Genomic DNA, 18,501 nt, shown 5'->3' with positions numbered 1-18,501 from the left:
CTCAGGTAATTAGGCCCTTTGCAATCTCACCAGGGCCTGCCAATGAAACCAAGACAAACATCCTTGGCCCCTCCACTGGAGAGAGGGTATGAGCAGCATTTTTCCATGAGGAACTCAGGCCTTGGCACCAAAGGAAACTGAGTTGCCAGGGTCTACTAGAGCAGCCTCTATCACTCACATAGGTGCGCCCCTTTTGCTCCCCTGAACTAACACTCTTCCTTGATATCCTTGGGGAGAAAGGACTGTGAGTGGTGGGCATGACCTTGGCAGACCAAACCTAGACTAGATATTGGGTGATAACTGTGTTGGATTTGAAGACTCTTCACCAAAGTATCTCCAGCAGCTCCAAAAAATGCCTAAGAGGAAAAAGGCAACCTAAGAACCTATAATAATCATTCATTCAAAGGATTATAAAGTTAGAAAGGGATTTTAAATCTAATCTAATACAAGGGTTCTCATTTTGTGTCAAGGATTCCTCTGACAGTTTGGTGCAGCCTGTGGGATCCTTTCTCAAAACATGATTGAGGGGGTGGCTAGGTGGCACAGTGGATAGAGCACCAGCCCTGGAGCCAGGAGTACCTGGGTTCAAATCTGACCTCAGATGACTTGCCTAGGTAGCTAGATTACCTAGCTGTGTGGCCTTGGGCAAGCCACTTAACCTCATTGCTTTGCAAAAACAAAAACAAAAATAATTGAGGCAAATGTTAAGTTTCAATGAAAGTCAATGAAAATTAAAATGTAATTCGTTTTTGCCATCCAAGTTCATTGACCTCATGAATTCTACCCATGAGAATTCATGGACCCAAAGTGAAGAATTCCTCAAACTAACCTAGACCTTTATTTGTGAAAAAGAAAATCCGACAAATTGTTAACTCAAAAGGGAATTGCAGAAATAGCATTTGAAACCAAGGCCATTTGACTTCACAGTCGGGGTCATTTTCATTATGCAGCACCTCCCTGGCCCCCTTTTCAGACCCTTTTCAGACCCACCTCCCTGGATCCAGAGGTGTTTCCTAAGGATCAAGGCTTCAAGTAGCCCCTGGGGATTGGGGGGGGGGGGGTGTGCTTCATTTCCTTCTCTGATTGGTTCCTGATAAAGGTAGGGGACAGTTAAGAGTTCTGCTAGTCCTTAAAAAACTCCCACCACCCGCCCCTCCTGAATTCTGCTCCCTGGTTTGGGTCAGCTCGGCGCGAATAGAGCACTTTTGGAAGAGCGCCTCGGCTAGTCATTTTGTTATTGTAGCCTGGCCCGGCCGGGCGGACAGAGGCCGGGGAGTGGGACTGGGTCTAATCCCGTTAGTCCAAGGCACACACCTCTGCCCGGCACATCCAAGCGCCCCAACGGGCCCGAAAGTGGGGGGTTTTTTTATAAGCTGCCTTAAATGCCCACCCCCCAAAAGGGTTGAAGGCGCTCCCGGAAGCCTCGCATCTTCTTCCAGAAGCGGCGGGACGCCGGGCAGACTCCAGGCATGAGCGGGCATCGCGCCGGAGATCCGCGCGGCGGCCCCGGCGCTCTCCCTCCCTCCCAAGCTCGGCACGTGCGCGGAGCCCGAGGCCGGGCCGCCGGGGCAGCCGGGCCGCCGGGGGAGCCGGGCCGCCGGGGCAGCCGGGGCAGCCGGGCCGCCGGGGGAGCCGGGCCGCCGGGGCAGCCGGGCCGCCGGGGGAGCCGGGCCGCCGGGGCAGCCGGGCCGCCGGGGGAGCCGGGCCGCCGGGGCAGCCGGGGCAGCCGGGCCGCCGGGGCAGCGGGCCGCCGGGGGAGCCGGGCCGCCGGGGGAGCCGGGCCGCCGGGGGAGCGGGCCGCCGGGGGAGCCGGGCCGCCGGGGCAGCGGGCCGCCGGGGGAGCCGGGCCGGCCCGCTTCCGCACGGCTCTGCACTCCAGGCCCCGGGGCCCGGCCCGGGCTCCCGCTCCTCGGGGCGGGGGGCACCCTGGCGCGCCCCCGGCGGGAGGCTCGGCTGGCCGGGGCAGGCGGAGCCCGCGCGGCTCCCCTCCCCCCGGCGCCGGGCCCCGCGGCCCGCCTCCTGGGCTGACGCGCCGGGCTCTGCGGCTCCTTTAAAGGCTGCGGGTTCCGCTCTCTCCCCTTTTCCACTCGCAGCCAAAATATGCAAATGCGAGACCGGAATTGGCACCAAATCGAGCAGAGAAGGGGCGCGACCGCCGCGTCACCGGATCCTCTCCTTGTATGGAGCTTCCCCGCCTGGCCCGGCGCCCCGCGACCCTCCTCGCAGCCGCCGGACCTCCCGTCCCCACGCGCGCACACCACACACACACCACACACACGCGCGCGCGCACACGCAGCTACACGCCCGCACGCCCACGGCCCGGGAAAGGGCAGCCCCTTCGGGCTGCCTGGGGGCGGGGAGGGAGCCTCGGGGAGCCCCTCCTCAGCGGAGCGGCCTGCAGGCTGCCGCCCCCCCAGGGGAGGTTCGGGAGCTCCGCCCGCTCACCCGTCCCGGCTCCGGGCCGGGGAGCGGGAATCTCTCTCGTTGTCCCGCCCCCGCGACCGGAGAAATCCGTGCCCTTCTGCCCGCGTCCCCCCACCCCGCACCCCCGAGCGGGGAATCCTCCCACGGAAAGAGCCGGGCCGTCCACACCCCCGAGCGCGCCCAGGGGCCTCGTCGCGCGTGGGCCGGTACTGGCCCGCCAGACCCCGTAGCCTGCAGCTGGGTTCTAGATGCCCCCCGCCCCATTGCGGGAGGGACCCCGAGGCGGGCCCTTCCCCCGGGGCCCCAGTGTTGGGGAGGTGACAGGTCAGGGGCGGCCCCTGCACCCGGAGGCAGCGGGGGGCACTGGGCACACGCCGCCCCGCCCCTGCACCGTGCCCAGCCTCACCTTGCTGCCCCCCGCCACGGGCCGCAGCCCCGCGAGCGGCCCGGGGCCCCGGGGCCCAGGAGGCGGCCCGGGGCCGGGCCTTAGACAAGTTCCCGGAGTTCTGCAGGAAGCTACCCGTGGGGCCCTGGCTGCACGTGGGGCCCCCCAAGTCCCCCCGCACGCCCCTTAGACAAGTTCCCGGAGTTCTGCAGGAAGCTACCCGTGGGGCTCTGGCTGCACGTGGGGCCCCCCAAGTCCCCCCGCACGCGCGGGCCCCGGGCAGGGGGCACACCGTACCCGGCGGGGTCTCCCCGGGCCGCGGCGGTCCGGGCTCTACCTGTCCCGGCCCCGCTTCGGGGAAGCCGCCCGGGCCCCGCCGCGCCGCGGGGCACGGGGACACGCGCGCGCGCAGTCACACGCGGCTCCGGCGTTTTCAAACCCGAGGCGCCGCCGCGCCTGCCCTCCTCTCCCTCGCCGTCCCCACCCCTCCCCGCCCAGCCCCGACTCCCCGGGAAGGTTCCGCACTCGGTCGCGGGGTTCGGGCGACGCCGGGGCTCCCTCCCCCCTCTGCTCCCTCGCCCCGCCCCCTCCCCGTGGGCTCGCTCCCTCCGCCCCCGGCGGGGTCCGGGGCACTTAGGAAGCCCGGGCTGCGCGGCGGGCCCGCGTGGAGACGCCGGCCAGGAGCGGCCAGCACGCGCGGGCCGCCTGGCGCCCCCCGCCCCCCCGCGCCCCGGGCTCTCTCCGGCTCGCTGGCCCCGGGCGCCAGCCCCGGCTGCAGCGCTTCCTGCTTTCTAAGGTTCCATTGTGAGGAGCTTCCATTGTGACGTCGCGCCCCTTCGGCTGGGCTTTGTCTGTCCATATATGGGCAGCTACGTCACGGAGCTTTCCCGGGGCTCGGATAAATAGGCTGCTGGAGTTCCCTGGCTGGAGCATTTGGGCAGCACTGAGCTTGCAAAGCGGCGCTGCGGCGGCTGCTGCTGGCGGCGCCCGCGGAGGGGGTCCCGGGGAAGCGGGCACGCGTGTGTGTGTGTGTGTGCGTGTGTGTGTGTGCGCGTGAGCCCGGGCCAGGGGCGGCCGAGGCGCCCCCTCCCCGCCCCCCGCCCACGCCGCTCCGCCGCGCCCCGCGCCACAGCGCCCGAGGGCGCGCGGAGGGCTGCACCCCTTCCCCTCCCCCTCCTCCACCCACACCCCCAAAAGGGCTCTCCTCCCTCCGCCCGCCCCCTCCCCCTCCCCTGCCTCCTCCCCCCCGAACTTTCCCTCTCGCATGCTTTTCCCCCGCGCCGCGGATCGCCTCTCGGATGCCGCTTCCCGGGGAGCTGTGCTGAGCGCGGCGGCGGCGGCGGCGGCGGCGGCGGCGGCTCGGGACTGCTATGACCGGCAAACTCGCCGAGAAGCTGCCGGTGACCATGAGCAGTCTGCTGAACCAGCTGCCTGACAACCTGTACCCCGAGGAGGTGCCCGGCTCCCTCAGCCTCTTCTCCGGCAGCGGCGACGCGGCGGCTCACTACGGCCAGATGGCTACAGGTAAGCGGCGGGGCGGGGGGGCGGCGGGGGCTCCCGGGGGGCCGGCTGCTCTGCCACCTCCCCGCCCCCCGGGAGACGCCGCGGCGGAGGCTCCGCAGCCGCGGAGGGAGGCAGGTCCGGGGGCGCTAGGCGTGGCGCTCCCCCGGGCGCGCGGAGGGGGTCTCGCCTCTTTCCGCCCTGCCCCCGGGCTCGGAGCCGCGAGTCCCCGCGGCGGGGAGCGGCACTGCGCCGCCGCCTCTCGGGGCGGGAGCCGGGGCCGGGCCGGGGCCGGGGCGGGAGCCGGGGCCGGGGCCGGGGCCGGGGCCGGGGCCGGGGCCGGGGCCGGGGCCGGGGCGGGAGCCGGGGCCGGGCCCGGGTCCAGGCCGCGCCGGCCCGGGCGCGCCCCCCCCCCCCCCGTTCTCCCTTCCCACCCCACCCCCTCCGCGCGGAGCCCGAGCCTCTCCAGGCCCCGGGGAGGAGTGGGGGCGGGGAGAAGCCGCACCGGGGAGCCGGCCCCCCCCCGCGGGGGCCCCCCCCCGCTTCGGTTCGGAGACAAAGCCTCCGGCGGGGCCGGGGCGCCCGGGGCGGGGGGCAGGGCCGGAGGGGGAGGGGAGGCCGCCGCGCCGCGCTCCGCTTCCCGCTCCACCTGCGGCCGCCGCTACCTGCCGGCCCCTCCTCGGGGGAGACAATGAGCCCGCGTGTGTGTGCGCGTGGTGCGCGCGTGTGTTGTACGCGCGCGCCTGTGCGTGTGTCGCCCGTCCTCCACACCCCGAGCCGGAGGACGCCTCTCGCCGGATCCCAGGTGCCGCCCGGGGGGCCCCCCCGCCCCGGCTCGGCCCCGGCCCCGGGCCCGCGCGCGCGGCGGCGCTGGCGCTCGGGTCCACTGACGCCCCCTCTCTCCCCCCCCCCCCTCTCCACAGAGAATGTGATGGACATCGGTCTGGCGAGCGACAAGGCCGGCCAGGAGCTCTCCTACTCCGGCTCCTTCCAGCCCGCCCCGGGCAACAAGACGGTGACCTACTTGGGCAAGTTCGCCTTCGACTCCCCCTCCAACTGGTGTCAGGACAACATCATCAGCCTCATGAGCGCCGGCATCCTCGGCGTGCCCCCGGCCTCCGGGGCGCTCAGCACGCAGACCTCCACGGCCAGCATGGTGCAGCCGCAGGCCGAGGTGGAGCCCATGTACCCGGCCCTGCCCCCCTACTCCAACTGCAGCGACCTCTACCCGGAGCCCGTGGCCTTCCACGACCCGCAGGGCAACCCCGGGCTGGCCTACTCGCCCCAGGATTACCCGTCGGCCAAGCCCGCGCTGGACAGCAACCTCTTCCCCATGATCCCCGACTACAACCTCTACCACCACCCCAACGAGATGGGCTCCGTGGCGGAGCACAAGCCCTTCCAGAGCATGGACCCCATCAGGGTCAACCCGCCCCCCATCACGCCCCTGGAGACCATCAAGGCCTTCAAGGACAAGCAGATCCACCCGGGCTTCGGCGGCCTGCCCCAGCCGCCGCTGGCGCTCAAGCCCATCCGGCCCCGCAAGTACCCGAACCGGCCCAGCAAGACGCCGCTGCACGAGCGGCCGCACGCGTGCCCGGCCGAGGGCTGCGACCGGCGCTTCAGCCGCTCGGACGAGCTGACCCGGCACCTGCGCATCCACACCGGGCACAAGCCCTTCCAGTGCAGGATCTGCATGCGCAGCTTCAGCCGCAGCGACCACCTCACCACCCACATCCGCACGCACACGGGCGAGAAGCCCTTCGCCTGCGAGTTCTGCGGCCGCAAGTTCGCGCGCAGCGACGAGCGCAAGCGCCACGCCAAGATCCACCTCAAGCAGAAGGAGAAGAAGGCCGACAAGGGCGGGGCGGCCGCCGCCCCGTCGGCGCCCCCCGTGTCCCTGGCCCCGGTCGTCACCACCTGCGCCTGAGGACCCGGCTCCGGCCCCGGACCCCACTTTTCCCCTCCAGTGCCTCCCCGTCGCTCCCTTGACAGCGACGGGCCCCCCGCCCCCCGCCGCGGAGGCGAGGGGGCCGCGCCCCGGCCTCCTCCTCCTCTCCCCCCCCCCACGCCGCCCCCCACCCAGCCCCTCGGCGCCGGCCTGGGCGTCGGGGCCCGGGCGGTGGGGAGGGGGGGGGGGGTCTCGCCGCCGCCCTTCCCGGGCACGGGGTGGGGTGGGGTGCGCAGAGGCGGCGTCCGGCCCGCTTTGTTCCGCCCGGATCGCCTTGATCCGCGGGGGCCGGCGGGACTCACCAGGGACCTTACGAAGACTCGCGGGCGGGCTGAGGGGCCCAGGGCGGCCCTCGCGCCCCCCGCCGCCTCCCGCCTCCGCCCCCGCCCCCCCGGGGAGGGGGGGAGACGAGGAGCGCCCCGGAGCGCGGTGCTTGTGCCCGCCGAGGGCGCGCCTGCGTGCGCGTGTGTGCGCGCCTCTGTGCGCGCGTGTGGGGTGTGTGCGCGTGTGTGTGTGTCTGTGTGTCTGTGTGTGCGCGCGTGTGCGACGGAGCTCTCACCTGGGCTCCCGACCCCCTCCCCACGCCCGCCCCGGGCCTCCCGGCGGAGGTGCAGAGCGCGGCGGCGGCCCGGGGCGGCCCGGGGCGGGGCCGGGCGGGCTTTCTTGGGTCCGCTCGCGCACAGCGCGCCTGGCCCTCCAGCCTCTCCCCTCCCGGCCCTCAGGGCTCCCACTCTCACCCGCCTGGAGGAGGGGACCGCCAGGACCGAGCCTGCCACCTCGCTTGTTTCTCTTCTTTCCACGCATTTTTTCTCTCTACCTTTTCTTTCTCCCCTTTTTCTTTAACAACTGATTTTTCAGCAGATCCAGCCCCCCTTTCTCTTCCTCCACCCCCCATCCCCACCTTCTCCTTCTCCGGGGAAAGCCAGGCCCAGCCGGCTTCCCACCTTAGCTGGCCGGCCTGGCCGCCCCCTCCTCCCCGCCCCGAATGTGCTTGTGCCCTTGTTTCTCACAGACACAGAAAAGTCACTTCTCCCACCTCTCCTCCCCGAAAGAGAGAGATGGCCCCCTTTTTTTTTCTGTCCTAGTCATCACAAAAAAAAAAGTACAACAAATTGAACTTAAATATATGTGTGTATATGTGAAAACACACACAGAGTATTCCCTTAGCCGGATAATATCACTACGGTACTTGGTTATCCGGTGCAGTGCACATGGATGATCTTGAAATATACAGCTTTAAATGTTTTATTTTTGGAAGAAATGCTAACCGTGGAGGAGATTATATATACATATATATAAGATATACATAACTAGTATGTATATGTGTGTGTTTATATCCAAACTTTCCTCAGAGGAAGCCGGGGATTTTTGCATTGACCTCTATCGCTGGATGATCTTCCCCTACTATCCCAACTTTAACCTCTCTATTCTTCCCCTACCCGCAAGTCTTTCTTCTTGCCCTAACTAGACCCCTGAACCCAACCCCAAAGCAGCTCTGAATGTGTTCTGGTGGCTCATTTGAAGTGGAAATAGAGGGGAAGTTGCTCTCCCCAACAGCTTTCAGCACAGGTCTGATTGAATGTACCTATTAGATTTATTTCTCCTGTGGTTAGGAAGCTGCTGAGAGAGGGTCTTAGGTCTGGAGTTTACAGTGTGGGTCTGCTTTTTAAAGTCACTTTATGCATTTCCCACCTCTCTTTTTTCTTCAAGAAGAAAAAAAGCACCTTTTCAATGGTAGATAAAATAATTAATAATAATACTAAAGGACTTGAGACAGAAGGAAATGGAAAGGCAAAGGGTTGTGAAATTTCAGGGGAGTTTTTTTTTTTTTACCTTTTCCTAATTCCTAAGAGGAGAGAAAAGGTCTGGGAAAGGCCCACATTTTTTTTTTCAGCTGAAGGGTAAAATCTTTCTTTGCAGAGACAGTATTTTGCTGAATACTTTTTATAATGTGATACTTATTTAAAAAAAAAAACCAAAATTTTTGGTCACTTCAAAGCTGGAAGGAGGAATCAGATATCCCTTAATATTTTTTTCTTGCTCCTTCTGGTATATGCATGTCACTGCATGACAGCTCTGAGTTTTCTTTTGTTTTAATAAAACTGTGCTCAGACATTTAAGCTAAACTAAGAGGAAAAAAAAAAACTTTGTTGCCAAAAGGTTGTGCTATCCAGGTTTTTAATGTCTGCATGTAAAAACAAAACAACTAGAAAATGCACTCTTAATTTATGTGAACTGAGAGGAACAAAACAAAATCAGGTTTTAAACAGGAAAACCTAAGGGGAATGATATTTTTTGAAAGACTTTTGTATAAAGTTGAGTACTTAGAAAAAGACAAACCAGATGTAATATATTTTGTGGATGTTTTTATTTCTTGGATTTATAGTACCTTATACTAAGGTAACCAAAAGTATGCTTGATATTGTGAAAAGGTGAAATTCTTCACCAGCATTTCATTTGCTCATTTGTCACATTGTAATGCCAATATGATATAGTTAATGCAAACAGCATTTTTAAAAACCAGAATATTGAAATGGTGTAATGTTGTACCATTTGCACTGTGAGCAAATGCTAATACAGTAAATATATTGTGTTTGCTGACAATCAACTGGGCTGTAAATTTCATTTCGCCTTTGGATCTTTTAATTTTGTATAGAGCATGTTTATTTTTGTTTCTTGCCTTGGTTCATTTGTTTTGACTGGTTCTGTTTTTGGTCTTACTTGCCGTGCTCAGAAAACCTTAATAGAGAAAATGTAAAGTGGGAAAAGGGTGAATTTTGTCTGGGTTCTAGAGTCATTTGGAATCAAGGTTTTAGGGGTTTTGATGATTGTTGGTTTTGGGGTTTTTTGGTTGGTTGGTTGGATTTCGGCTTTAGTTGACTTGGGTTCTGTGTTGCCAGGACACCTCAGTCTGTCTAGAGGTGAGAACCACAAAGAAGCACTCACGGATGAATTCATGGGAAAGAGTTGACCCACTAGAGTCTTGAGATATACCTAGAATCTATACTCTGTTGCCCCTGGGTTTCTTCCAATCTGTAACCTTGGGGGGGGGGAGCCCTCTTGGTTTTGAAGCCTTGACCCAGGGAATGGAGAAAAAAGAATAGGACCTTGAACGTTCTCTGCAGCGATGTTGAGACTATCTCTTGCTTGAAGCTTTGTGAAAACAGAAAATGGGAGGATTGCTTTGCCTACAACTTGACTGAAGACTTGGGAGGGTAAGCTTGGTATCTAGGGCTGTCAAGTAGTATGCTGGGTAGGGTTTAAATGCCTCAGCAGCTTCAAAAGGTGAGGGTGGGCAGGGTGGGGAGAGGAGAGCTAAATGAAGCAGCCCTAATCCTAGTGCATCAGGACTCCTGGAGCTTGATTCAAATCTCATATGAAGCAGGTGGCCTCAATTGAAGGTGCTCTGGCTTTTGGAAAATTTTCATATGGACTCACCAAAGAAATAGAACACAGAAGGTTCTCTTTTTTTGTGTTTACGTTTGTTTTCTGCTGAAATATATGTCTGATATGTGCTTCCCCCCCCCCCCAAGTAAGAATGGGGGGGGGGAGAAGAGAAGAAAGTGGATAGCCAAAGGTCTGTCTTTGCCTACTGGTTCCCTTCATTTCATCACTTTCCATAACACACATTTCTCTCACCTCAACAAGCTTTCTACCAGCACTCCCCATCCCCTTCTTAATCAGAATATTTGCTAAGTTGGAAGACTTTCCCTTTTCTCCAACTGAGCCATCACAGAAAAATATGTTCTCCCCACCCTCCCCCCTGCCACTCAACTCCTTTTCTCACATTAGTTATCCTATCTCCTTTTATTTTCTTAACATTTTTTGTTCTTATGGAAGAATGAGGCTTATTACTGGCATCATATTAGAGTTTTTAGATAGTTAATAAGTTCTCTCTCTGTCTTCTACCCACTGGAAAAACTCTTCTGAACATCTTTGTTGAGAATTGTCTATAACTTTGGTCTGACTGAGGACAGTGTGTTAACATGGCATTGACTGGAAGGGGGAAATGTTGGGTAAATAAGTATCTTAGCCTCCAAAACAAAAACAAGAGTAAATAATCAGCATGGAAAATGTTCTATGACTTCTCTTTAACGGGACAATTCTCCGTCTCCTTCCCCCCCCCCCACTTCCCTACTCAATGAAGAGGTGGTGGGTGGTATTTTTTTCCCTTGGCAAGTCACCAAAGAGCTCAGTCCAGGCCTGGGTGGAGCAGGTGCATTGGGGCCTGAGAGCAGAATGACTTTGAAGTGAGAGGCACAGAAGGAGAATGCAGTATGGAATCTTGTAAAGTTTCCCACCCACACAATTCTAGGCCAGTGTTGGCTACCATCTTGAATTTCCTCCTTCATCTTAGGAAACTCTTAATAATCTGAACTGTAGTTTTCCATAATGATACATAGGTAAAGGGCCTAGTTTTTTACTGACATTACCCATAGTAGGCAGGACCTGTGAGTAACTATCTAAACTCACCTGACATAATATTTACCACCAAGGCTTGATTTCAGTACTATTGTCTGCTTTCCCATAGTCTAGATTCCTGCTTAGTACATTATGCCTTTGGACCTCATTAAGACCTCTTCTTTGTTAAGAGTTGGTTTCTACATTATAATAGGTGATTTATCGCTCTTAGTTAGCATGCTGCCTTAGTGAGCATATTTTCTGATCCAATTAAGCCTTCAGGTTTGTACTTTTATTCAAGAGAATACTGTATAATGTATGTTCTGGAGCTTCTCATTAGTAGGTATTACTCAACATGATTTGACCAATGGGTTACTTGGCAATATGGCAGACTGCCTGACTGGCACCAGTCCTGTATGGTGTAATAATGATTGACATTTTGTAAACAGATAAGGTTGCCCCAGATAGGATCACACCTGCATCCCAACCTGCCAGGTTTTAGGTAGAAATGAGATGGGAGTGAAGGTTCAACTCTGAAACTTGGGACTTGAGTAAGTAGATGGAGGTTTGGCCTAAATGAGGGCACTCTTGAGAAAATAATTTTGAGTACTGACTTTTGTTTTCCTTGCTCATGATTGACTTTCCTCTATTTCAAAATAACAATTCTAATTTCAAGTAGGAGGTTTTTGTGGGATTGTAGTTTAGAAACTATATTGAAGCTATCTTAAAGACCAGAAGGAAATGACTCTAAAAGGGCATATGTGGTTTAAAAATAGGTTCATAATCTCTTATCCAAGGGGTCTTCATTTGGAAATATATCACTGGAGGTTGATGGGAAGAGATGGAGTAAGAAAAGGAAGGAGAAAGAGACCTTTCTAAAGGCCTTGAGCTAATGCCAGAAGCTTGTGGGTTGATTGGAGGCAGTTCAAAGATACCTCCAAACAACTTCAACTAAAACCTTAATTTCCACCAATCAGCCATCATTTGTGAAGCAAAAACTTGTGCAGGGCCAGGTTCAACAAAACCAGGCCTTCGTTTTTTTGAAGATCACTCTTTAACAAGACAGGAAAAGCTTATGGGGTAGGGGTGAGGCAAGGAAGAGGGCAGACTGAAATCTGAGCTGAGGAGGGGAAAAATTGATTGGCAAGTATATTTCTACACAAAACATTCTAACAAAGACTAAGGGCAGCTAAGTTTGCATTAGGACTCTAGCAGGAATCTGATAATCAAGGAATACCATGAAAATAGTTTAGTCCCAGATGGACACTCACTACTGTACAGTAATCTTTTTATTCTTCCCTGACTATCACACTCCACCTAGTGGTTGTCTCAAACCTACTTATCTTTCTTCAAGCCTCATATCATTTCTTCTGCCTACCTTTGTAGTGAAACTATTTTCTATTTATTGAGAAAATAAAAATCATCTAATGTGTATTACCTCTTCTCCCCTGCTTTAAATGTATGTACTTCAAAACTCCTCTGCATCATCCCCCATTCGTTCCTAGCCTGTTTCATTTTCTGACAAAGAAGTAGTCCTCCACTGACAAAAGTCAACCTCTGTACTTCTGCCCTTGGTCATCCTTCTCTGGGAATTTATGCCATCATATACACTCAGTTTAATCACTCCCTCTCTACTGGCTCTTTCCAGACTACCTAGAACCACACCCAGATGCCCCTCCCCTCTATCCTTAAAAAACCTTCACTTGACTTCCATTTCCTCAAGCTATTCTCGTATATCTCTCTGTTTCTCAACCAAGCTTCTAGAAACAGCCTTCCATACTCCTTTATCCCTACTTCCTCTCCTCCCACTCACTTCTCAACCCTTTGCAATCTGGCTTCTGACCTCATCACTCAAACGAAACTGCTCAAGGTTAACATTGAACTCTTAATTGCCAAATAAGACTTCTTAGTCTCTCTGAAGCCTATGACATTGATGACTACTCCCCTCTGCATTTTCATGGAATTGCCTCTTCTTCTTCTTCTTTTTTTTTTGTTACTCCTCCCACCTGTCTGACCACTCCTTGGTCTCCTTAACTGTGTCATAATCTGTGTTATGATCTCTATGAGTCTAACTTCCTTAGTGTCCTATGCCGCCTTCTCTAAACTCCCTCATTTGGCTACCCCATTTATTCCTTTGGGTCTATCATTTACCTTCTATACAGATTACCAATGTCTCTATTCCTAAAATCTCTATATTTCCAACCTACCTGTTGGATATCTCCAACAAGAATAACTCAAAATGTCAAAAACAAAATATATTATCTTCTCCTTCCTTCCCTCCTTCTGACTTTTCTTGTATCTAATAAGGGTACAACTCTACTTCCAGTTGCCCAGGTTTGCAGGGACTCTTCCCTCTTCTTCACACTCTCTATCCATTCAGTTGCCAAGTCTTGCCAGTCTTCCTCTACTACAACTTCTCTCACATCCATCCATTCCCCTCTCTGGGTTACATGCCTAGAACCCTATTTCAGGCTTTCTCGTGATCACCTCTTGCTAAGATTCATTCATTGTAGCATTTGGACTCCTAGCCTCAATTCAATCTCCACACTTCTGCCAAAATAATGTTCCTAGAGTACAGATGACCCTGTCACTCCTTTGCTTAAGAACTTTTAGTGATTATTGTTTCATAATAAAAATACAGATTCTTTGGGTTGCTATTTACAATTTTTCATCATCTGGCTCCGGTTTACCTTTTACACTTTTTTCATTATTCCCTTTCATGTATTTTATGCTTTGGCCCATTAGTTTACTTGCTATTCTCCAAAGTAAACCTTTATTCCATCTCTGCTGTCTTTGTACCCGTGCAGAAACCTGCCCTCCAAAGCTGGAGTACACTGAGCTTCACCACTGCCCTTCAGCATCCCTTCCTTTGTGCCATCTCTGACCCATAAGTTTTTTCCTGATCCCCCTTAATTATTAGTACTCTTCTCTTTACATGCTGTGTCCTCACCAGTCCCCTAACAGAAAATAAGTACCTGGAGATCAAAGACTTGCTGTTTTCTCAGATTGTTTTTGTATAGGTAGCACCTAGCACAAAGCAGGTGCTAGATAGATATTTATTTAATTGAATTGTATTTGGGCAAATTTTATGTCTCGTGTCCCAGGAGCCAAAATTGTTCTGATTAGTAAGGTGACAACAACAGTCTGTGGATGAACATCCCTTGACTTTCTGGAGTAGCTAGGAAGTGTAGTGGCTTGAGCCACAGGCATGGAATCAGGAATATTGCTCTTCTTGAGTTCAGACCCCAGGTAAGACACCGAACAACAATAATGTGTCTTTCCATTTTCCTTTGGATCACCTATCGTTTTTATTCAGTTTATGTTGTTGGCTAGGCATTTATTTAGTACTTGTCATATTGTTTGAATGCCAAATGTACAATTACTAAAAAGACTTTTTATGGAGAACTCACAGGGAGGTCAGAAAAAGAGAACAAAGACACTCTCAAGGTCTCAAGAACTTTGGAACTAATTGTGCGACATGGGAGACTCTGGGACAGGACCTCCCAGCATGGTGGATGCTTATCAGAGGGTATTGTGTTCTATGAACAAGGCAGAATGGAAGTAGTACAAAGGAAATGCGAGATATACAAGTTTAGAAAATCTACCCTGCGTGTTCCCATTGGATTATTTGGGTTTTGTTTTTTGGGGGAGGTTTGTGGGGCAGTGGGGTTAAGCAATTTGCCCAAGTTTACACAGCTAGTAAGTCTATCAAGTGTCTAAGGCCAAATTTGAACTCAAGTCCTCCTGACTACAGAGCCAGTGCTCTATCCACTTTGCCACCTAACTGCCTCCCCCATGAACTATTTGTGTCCAACCTGTGGTAGAGCATTGTATTGGTCCAATCAGCCACAGTTGGACATATGTAGGACTTTAATATATGATGCCATTTTGATCCTCTTCAAGAAAGAACAAGAACCAATCAAGCAGTTAACTATATATCAAGAGCTGTTCTATGGACTGGGAACACAAAGAAAAGTTAAAACATGGTCACTGTTCTTAAGGAGTTCATGGTTCTAAATGGGAAGACAACATGCAAATAACTACATTCTTCCAAGATATATACAATGCAAATAGAGGTTCATCTCAGGAACTGGTCTCCAAAGGAGCCGGGGAAAGCCTTCTGCAGAAGGAGAGATTTGAGTTGAGTCTTAAAGGAAGCCAGGCAAACTAGGGTTGGAGATGAAGGAAGAGAGCATTCTAAGGCTCAAGGACAGCCAGAGAAAATGCATGGAGTTGAATCAGAAGACAGAGTATCATGAGTGAGGAACAACATTTAGGCCACTGTGACTTAAAAAGTTTGGATAAGGAGTAAAATACAAGACATCTGGAACAGGTTCCACTATGACAGCCATATAATATTACCAAGAGAATATTGGTATTAAAAAAGATGGACTTGAGCAGCAATGAGCAGCTTGGGGTCACTGAAAACACCTAGCAATTTCCCAAATGCAAACTATTCCTAGTCAATTCTGATCCTAATTCTTTATCCACCTACAGCTCAAGATGTAAGTATTGATAAACTAATTCAATAAAGTGATTCAGTCTAACTGCATTACATAATCTGAGCAACAGGCATTTTTTTTTTTTAGGTTTTTGCAAGGCAAACGGGGTTAAGTGGCTTGCCCAAGGCTACACAGCTAGGTAATTATTAAGTGTCTGAGACCGGATTTGAACCCAGGTACTCCTGACTCCAGGGCCGGTGTTTTATCCACTACACCACCTAGCTGCCCCACAACAGTCATTTTTAATCTGCTTAGTTGTTGGTTTTTTCCCTCAGTAGTTTGCTAGGTCATTCTCCTTTGACTGTGGTTTACAATGAGAGGATCCCATGAGTTTCCAGGACTCGATGGAATCATCAAAAATAAACATCCAGAGAAATACATCATCTATACAGAATCCCTCTTTGACTTGGTCTTTGCTTAAGATAGTCTCCAGAGCAGTATTGTATACTAGAGGTGTCAAACTCAGAACCATAGATGCAATTGACCTACAAAAACTCCTGAATCAAGCCACTCAGATTTCTGGAAAATATTTAACATATAGATACAGAAAATGCCCATTTGTAGTTTTCAGGGTCAATATACACCTTCAGATATCCATCTCCATATGAGTTTGAAACTACTGATGTTTGCTGTCTCAGGATTACGTACCTCTTGAATGATACTGGTACTCCACTACCATTGATGTCATCTATATGGTTATATCTGTCATGATCTCATATAATCTTCTTTGCATGGGAGACATCCTGATGGTAACCACTCAAGAAAAATGTAGTCAGAAGCAATAAACACAATGGATTCTTGAATTTATTATTCTTATGCAATTGTGGGCCTCTGAAAATATGGTCTGCTATAGAAAATTGTCTTCAAAAGCTTACCTATGCCTTTATGATGTTTTCATTGAGGATGTTTACGTTGTATGAGCTTAGACCATTTGCATTTTGTAGACATTAGCAAGTTAGAAGTGTGTAAAGACTTGCTGATGTCATCTTTGACATCTTTTATTGGTTTTTTAAAAACCTACCACTCTATGATTTCTCATTTCTTTGAATATCAATCCTGATTGATATTAAAATTGTGTCAATTTAGCACACACACACACACACACATATAGTGTCCCACAAATCTTAGCTCACTTTTAAACTACTAATGTTTAAAAATGCACCAAGATAGTACAGTTTGAGGGAACATTATGTGTTTCTTCTATGTGTGGTCAGTTAACTAGACTGCTTCAGATTCAGTCCATTTTCTCTCCCTCTTCCACAGGGGTTCTTCAAAGGGGTTCATGAAGCTACTAGGACCAAAGAAATTGTACTCACCCCAGAATGTGTCTTTAACCAAATTTGGAATATGAGATATAATTGCTAAGCCTGTGTCAAGTGTAGTTAATTCCCAAAGACTGGTACCTTTTCTCTTTGTTTATCTCCCTACAAAACTTGTAGCCCAGAACAAGTTGATGACCTAGACTGTGATAAAGGGTACCTAGATTGCGTATGTGTGTACCTTCATCTCCTCAAACTAGTCCAGAGAAGGAACCTTCTGGAATAGCAGTGAAGCAGGTGGACACATCTTGTATCCCTTTTGTGAGTTATACTAGCAGTTCTATTTATTAACAGATTGTATCAAAAATAGATCTACTATTGATTAGATCAATCTGATGTGAAATTTTTGTCTCTATTACTTTAAATTCCAGTCCTGAAAAGCATAGCCGGCCCAGACACTTCCTGATTTCGTCTTCTTAAGGGTCATTTCTACTTCCTCCCGTGACCTACATTAGGTACTGAGGTTATATTCCAGAGCGAGTAATGATAAGATTAGATAATTATAAAGAGGCTGATAGACCTATTACATTTCACATCCATTTGTTCTCCTCCCTCCATTTTCATCAATACATATTCTCAAGATGATTTACCTGGCTTAAATATCAGTCACTGTCATTGATGATGACATAGGTTGCTAGAAAATGCTGGCAGACCTTTTCCATTTTAGATCTCTTTGTTGTTTTCCTTCCAGTAAATGCTCTAGAAATAGTCAAGCTAAGTTGGGCCTAATATCAAGTTTTCTTCAGATCTGTCTTCCCACCCCACCCCATCCCCATTTTGGAGTGTTATTTTTTTCCATCCTGCTCATTTGACCCAATATCAATACTGATTGGCATGGAATTTTAACCTATTCTCTTTTTCCTAATTTGACCAACTTAGTAGTTCTCTGTACCTGGAGAGATTGTTATTGAATGTAATTGATCTCTTTTTAAAATTTTCTTCAATTTTGTGTTAATTTTTAAAAATTGATACAAATAGTATATGATGTGACTATAGAGTCACCTGATTCTAAAACAATGAACACAGTGGAGGCTGGTAATTCCCTCTTTGCTGAAAGATATTCAATTCCATTCTTTGAGATGTTCAGTTCTTGCCATATCAAGCACCTTTTGACTCATTGTGAAAAGGTATTCATGATATACAAATCTTTTCTATAGTATGGATTCATTATTTTCAAACTATTGGCCACTTTGATTTCTTAATCTGAAAACATCTTTTCAAACATTTTTCATCTTTCTATCTTTACACTGTTCCTATCTTTACACTAAAGATAGTGTATATACACTATACACCAAGTATAAGATACATGTGTATGTACACATACATATCTGCACATACATTATGCATGCACATTTATACATGTATAAAATATATATATATGCTCATACACATATATGCATACAGACTATGGATAGTACTTATCAAATTTATCATATCATTCCTTTAACTCTTCATGCTCTGCCATAAACTTCACCAGTCTTCATGGTGATTCATTAGCTTATGTTATCATGAGCACTACAAGTTGAGATGGCCAGATATTCTCTGAAATGTTTTGTTTTTTTTTCTTTGCCTTTGGGTAGAAAATGAAAGCAGCTACTCTGAGTTTATTATTTACTCCTTTGAGGAGAACTGTTGAGCCCTCCTTCATTTAGCCACAATTTCTTTACATCTTCCTGTTTTATTTATAGCCAAGAAAATCAACATGTATCTGGTTCCAATTCTCCAGCTATCAGTGGCAGAGTCATTAGACTAAGAACTCACATTAAGAGAAGCAATAATTGAATTAATGTTAGTAAAAGATTCAGGACTATGCTATTCTTAGGATCCTCTAGCCCCTGTCCTGCAACTCTGGGGTAATCACAACAAAGCAGATAGAACTGGAGGCCAACATGTATTTTATTTTTATTTGTTTCATGGGCCAACATGACCCATGAATAAAACACTCAATGATGAGCTTCTCCATACTAGGCTAGGTTCTTGGATAGCCAATACATCTATCAGAAAGATTAGACTTGAAAC

At 51.3% G+C, this 18,501-nt stretch overlaps 1 protein-coding gene across 1 annotated transcript; it reads left to right on the top strand.

Annotated features, from left to right (window-relative positions):
- The first annotated feature begins 4,175 nt into the window (after window positions 1-4,175).
- On the top strand, window positions 4,176-6,744 carry EGR3 (early growth response 3). Its single transcript, XM_074225305.1, has 2 exons — window positions 4,176-4,333; window positions 5,233-6,744. The coding sequence occupies exons 1-2, from the start codon at window positions 4,180-4,182 to the stop codon at window positions 6,237-6,239; spliced, it is 1,161 nt and encodes a 386-aa protein (XP_074081406.1). The 5' UTR covers window positions 4,176-4,179; the 3' UTR covers window positions 6,240-6,744.
- The last annotated feature ends 11,757 nt before the right edge of the window (window positions 6,745-18,501 follow it).

Source organism: Macrotis lagotis, chromosome 1 (genome assembly GCF_037893015.1).
Source record: "Macrotis lagotis isolate mMagLag1 chromosome 1, bilby.v1.9.chrom.fasta, whole genome shotgun sequence".
NCBI lineage: Eukaryota > Metazoa > Chordata > Mammalia > Peramelemorphia > Peramelidae > Macrotis > Macrotis lagotis.
Note: the sequence above shows the minus strand (reverse complement) of the source record. Positions and strands in the feature narration are given on the sequence as shown.

What these genes read in the sequence shown, in the direction of transcription:
- EGR3 (XM_074225305.1), top strand. Translation starts at nt 4,180, where the DNA reads ATGACCGGCAAACTCGCCGAGAAGCTGCCGGTGACCATGAGCAGTCTG. An exon ending in CTACGGCCAGATGGCTACAG is followed by an intron (nt 4,334 to 5,232) that starts GTAAGCGGCGGG and finishes CCCTCTCCACAG; the next exon opens with AGAATGTGATGGACATCGGT.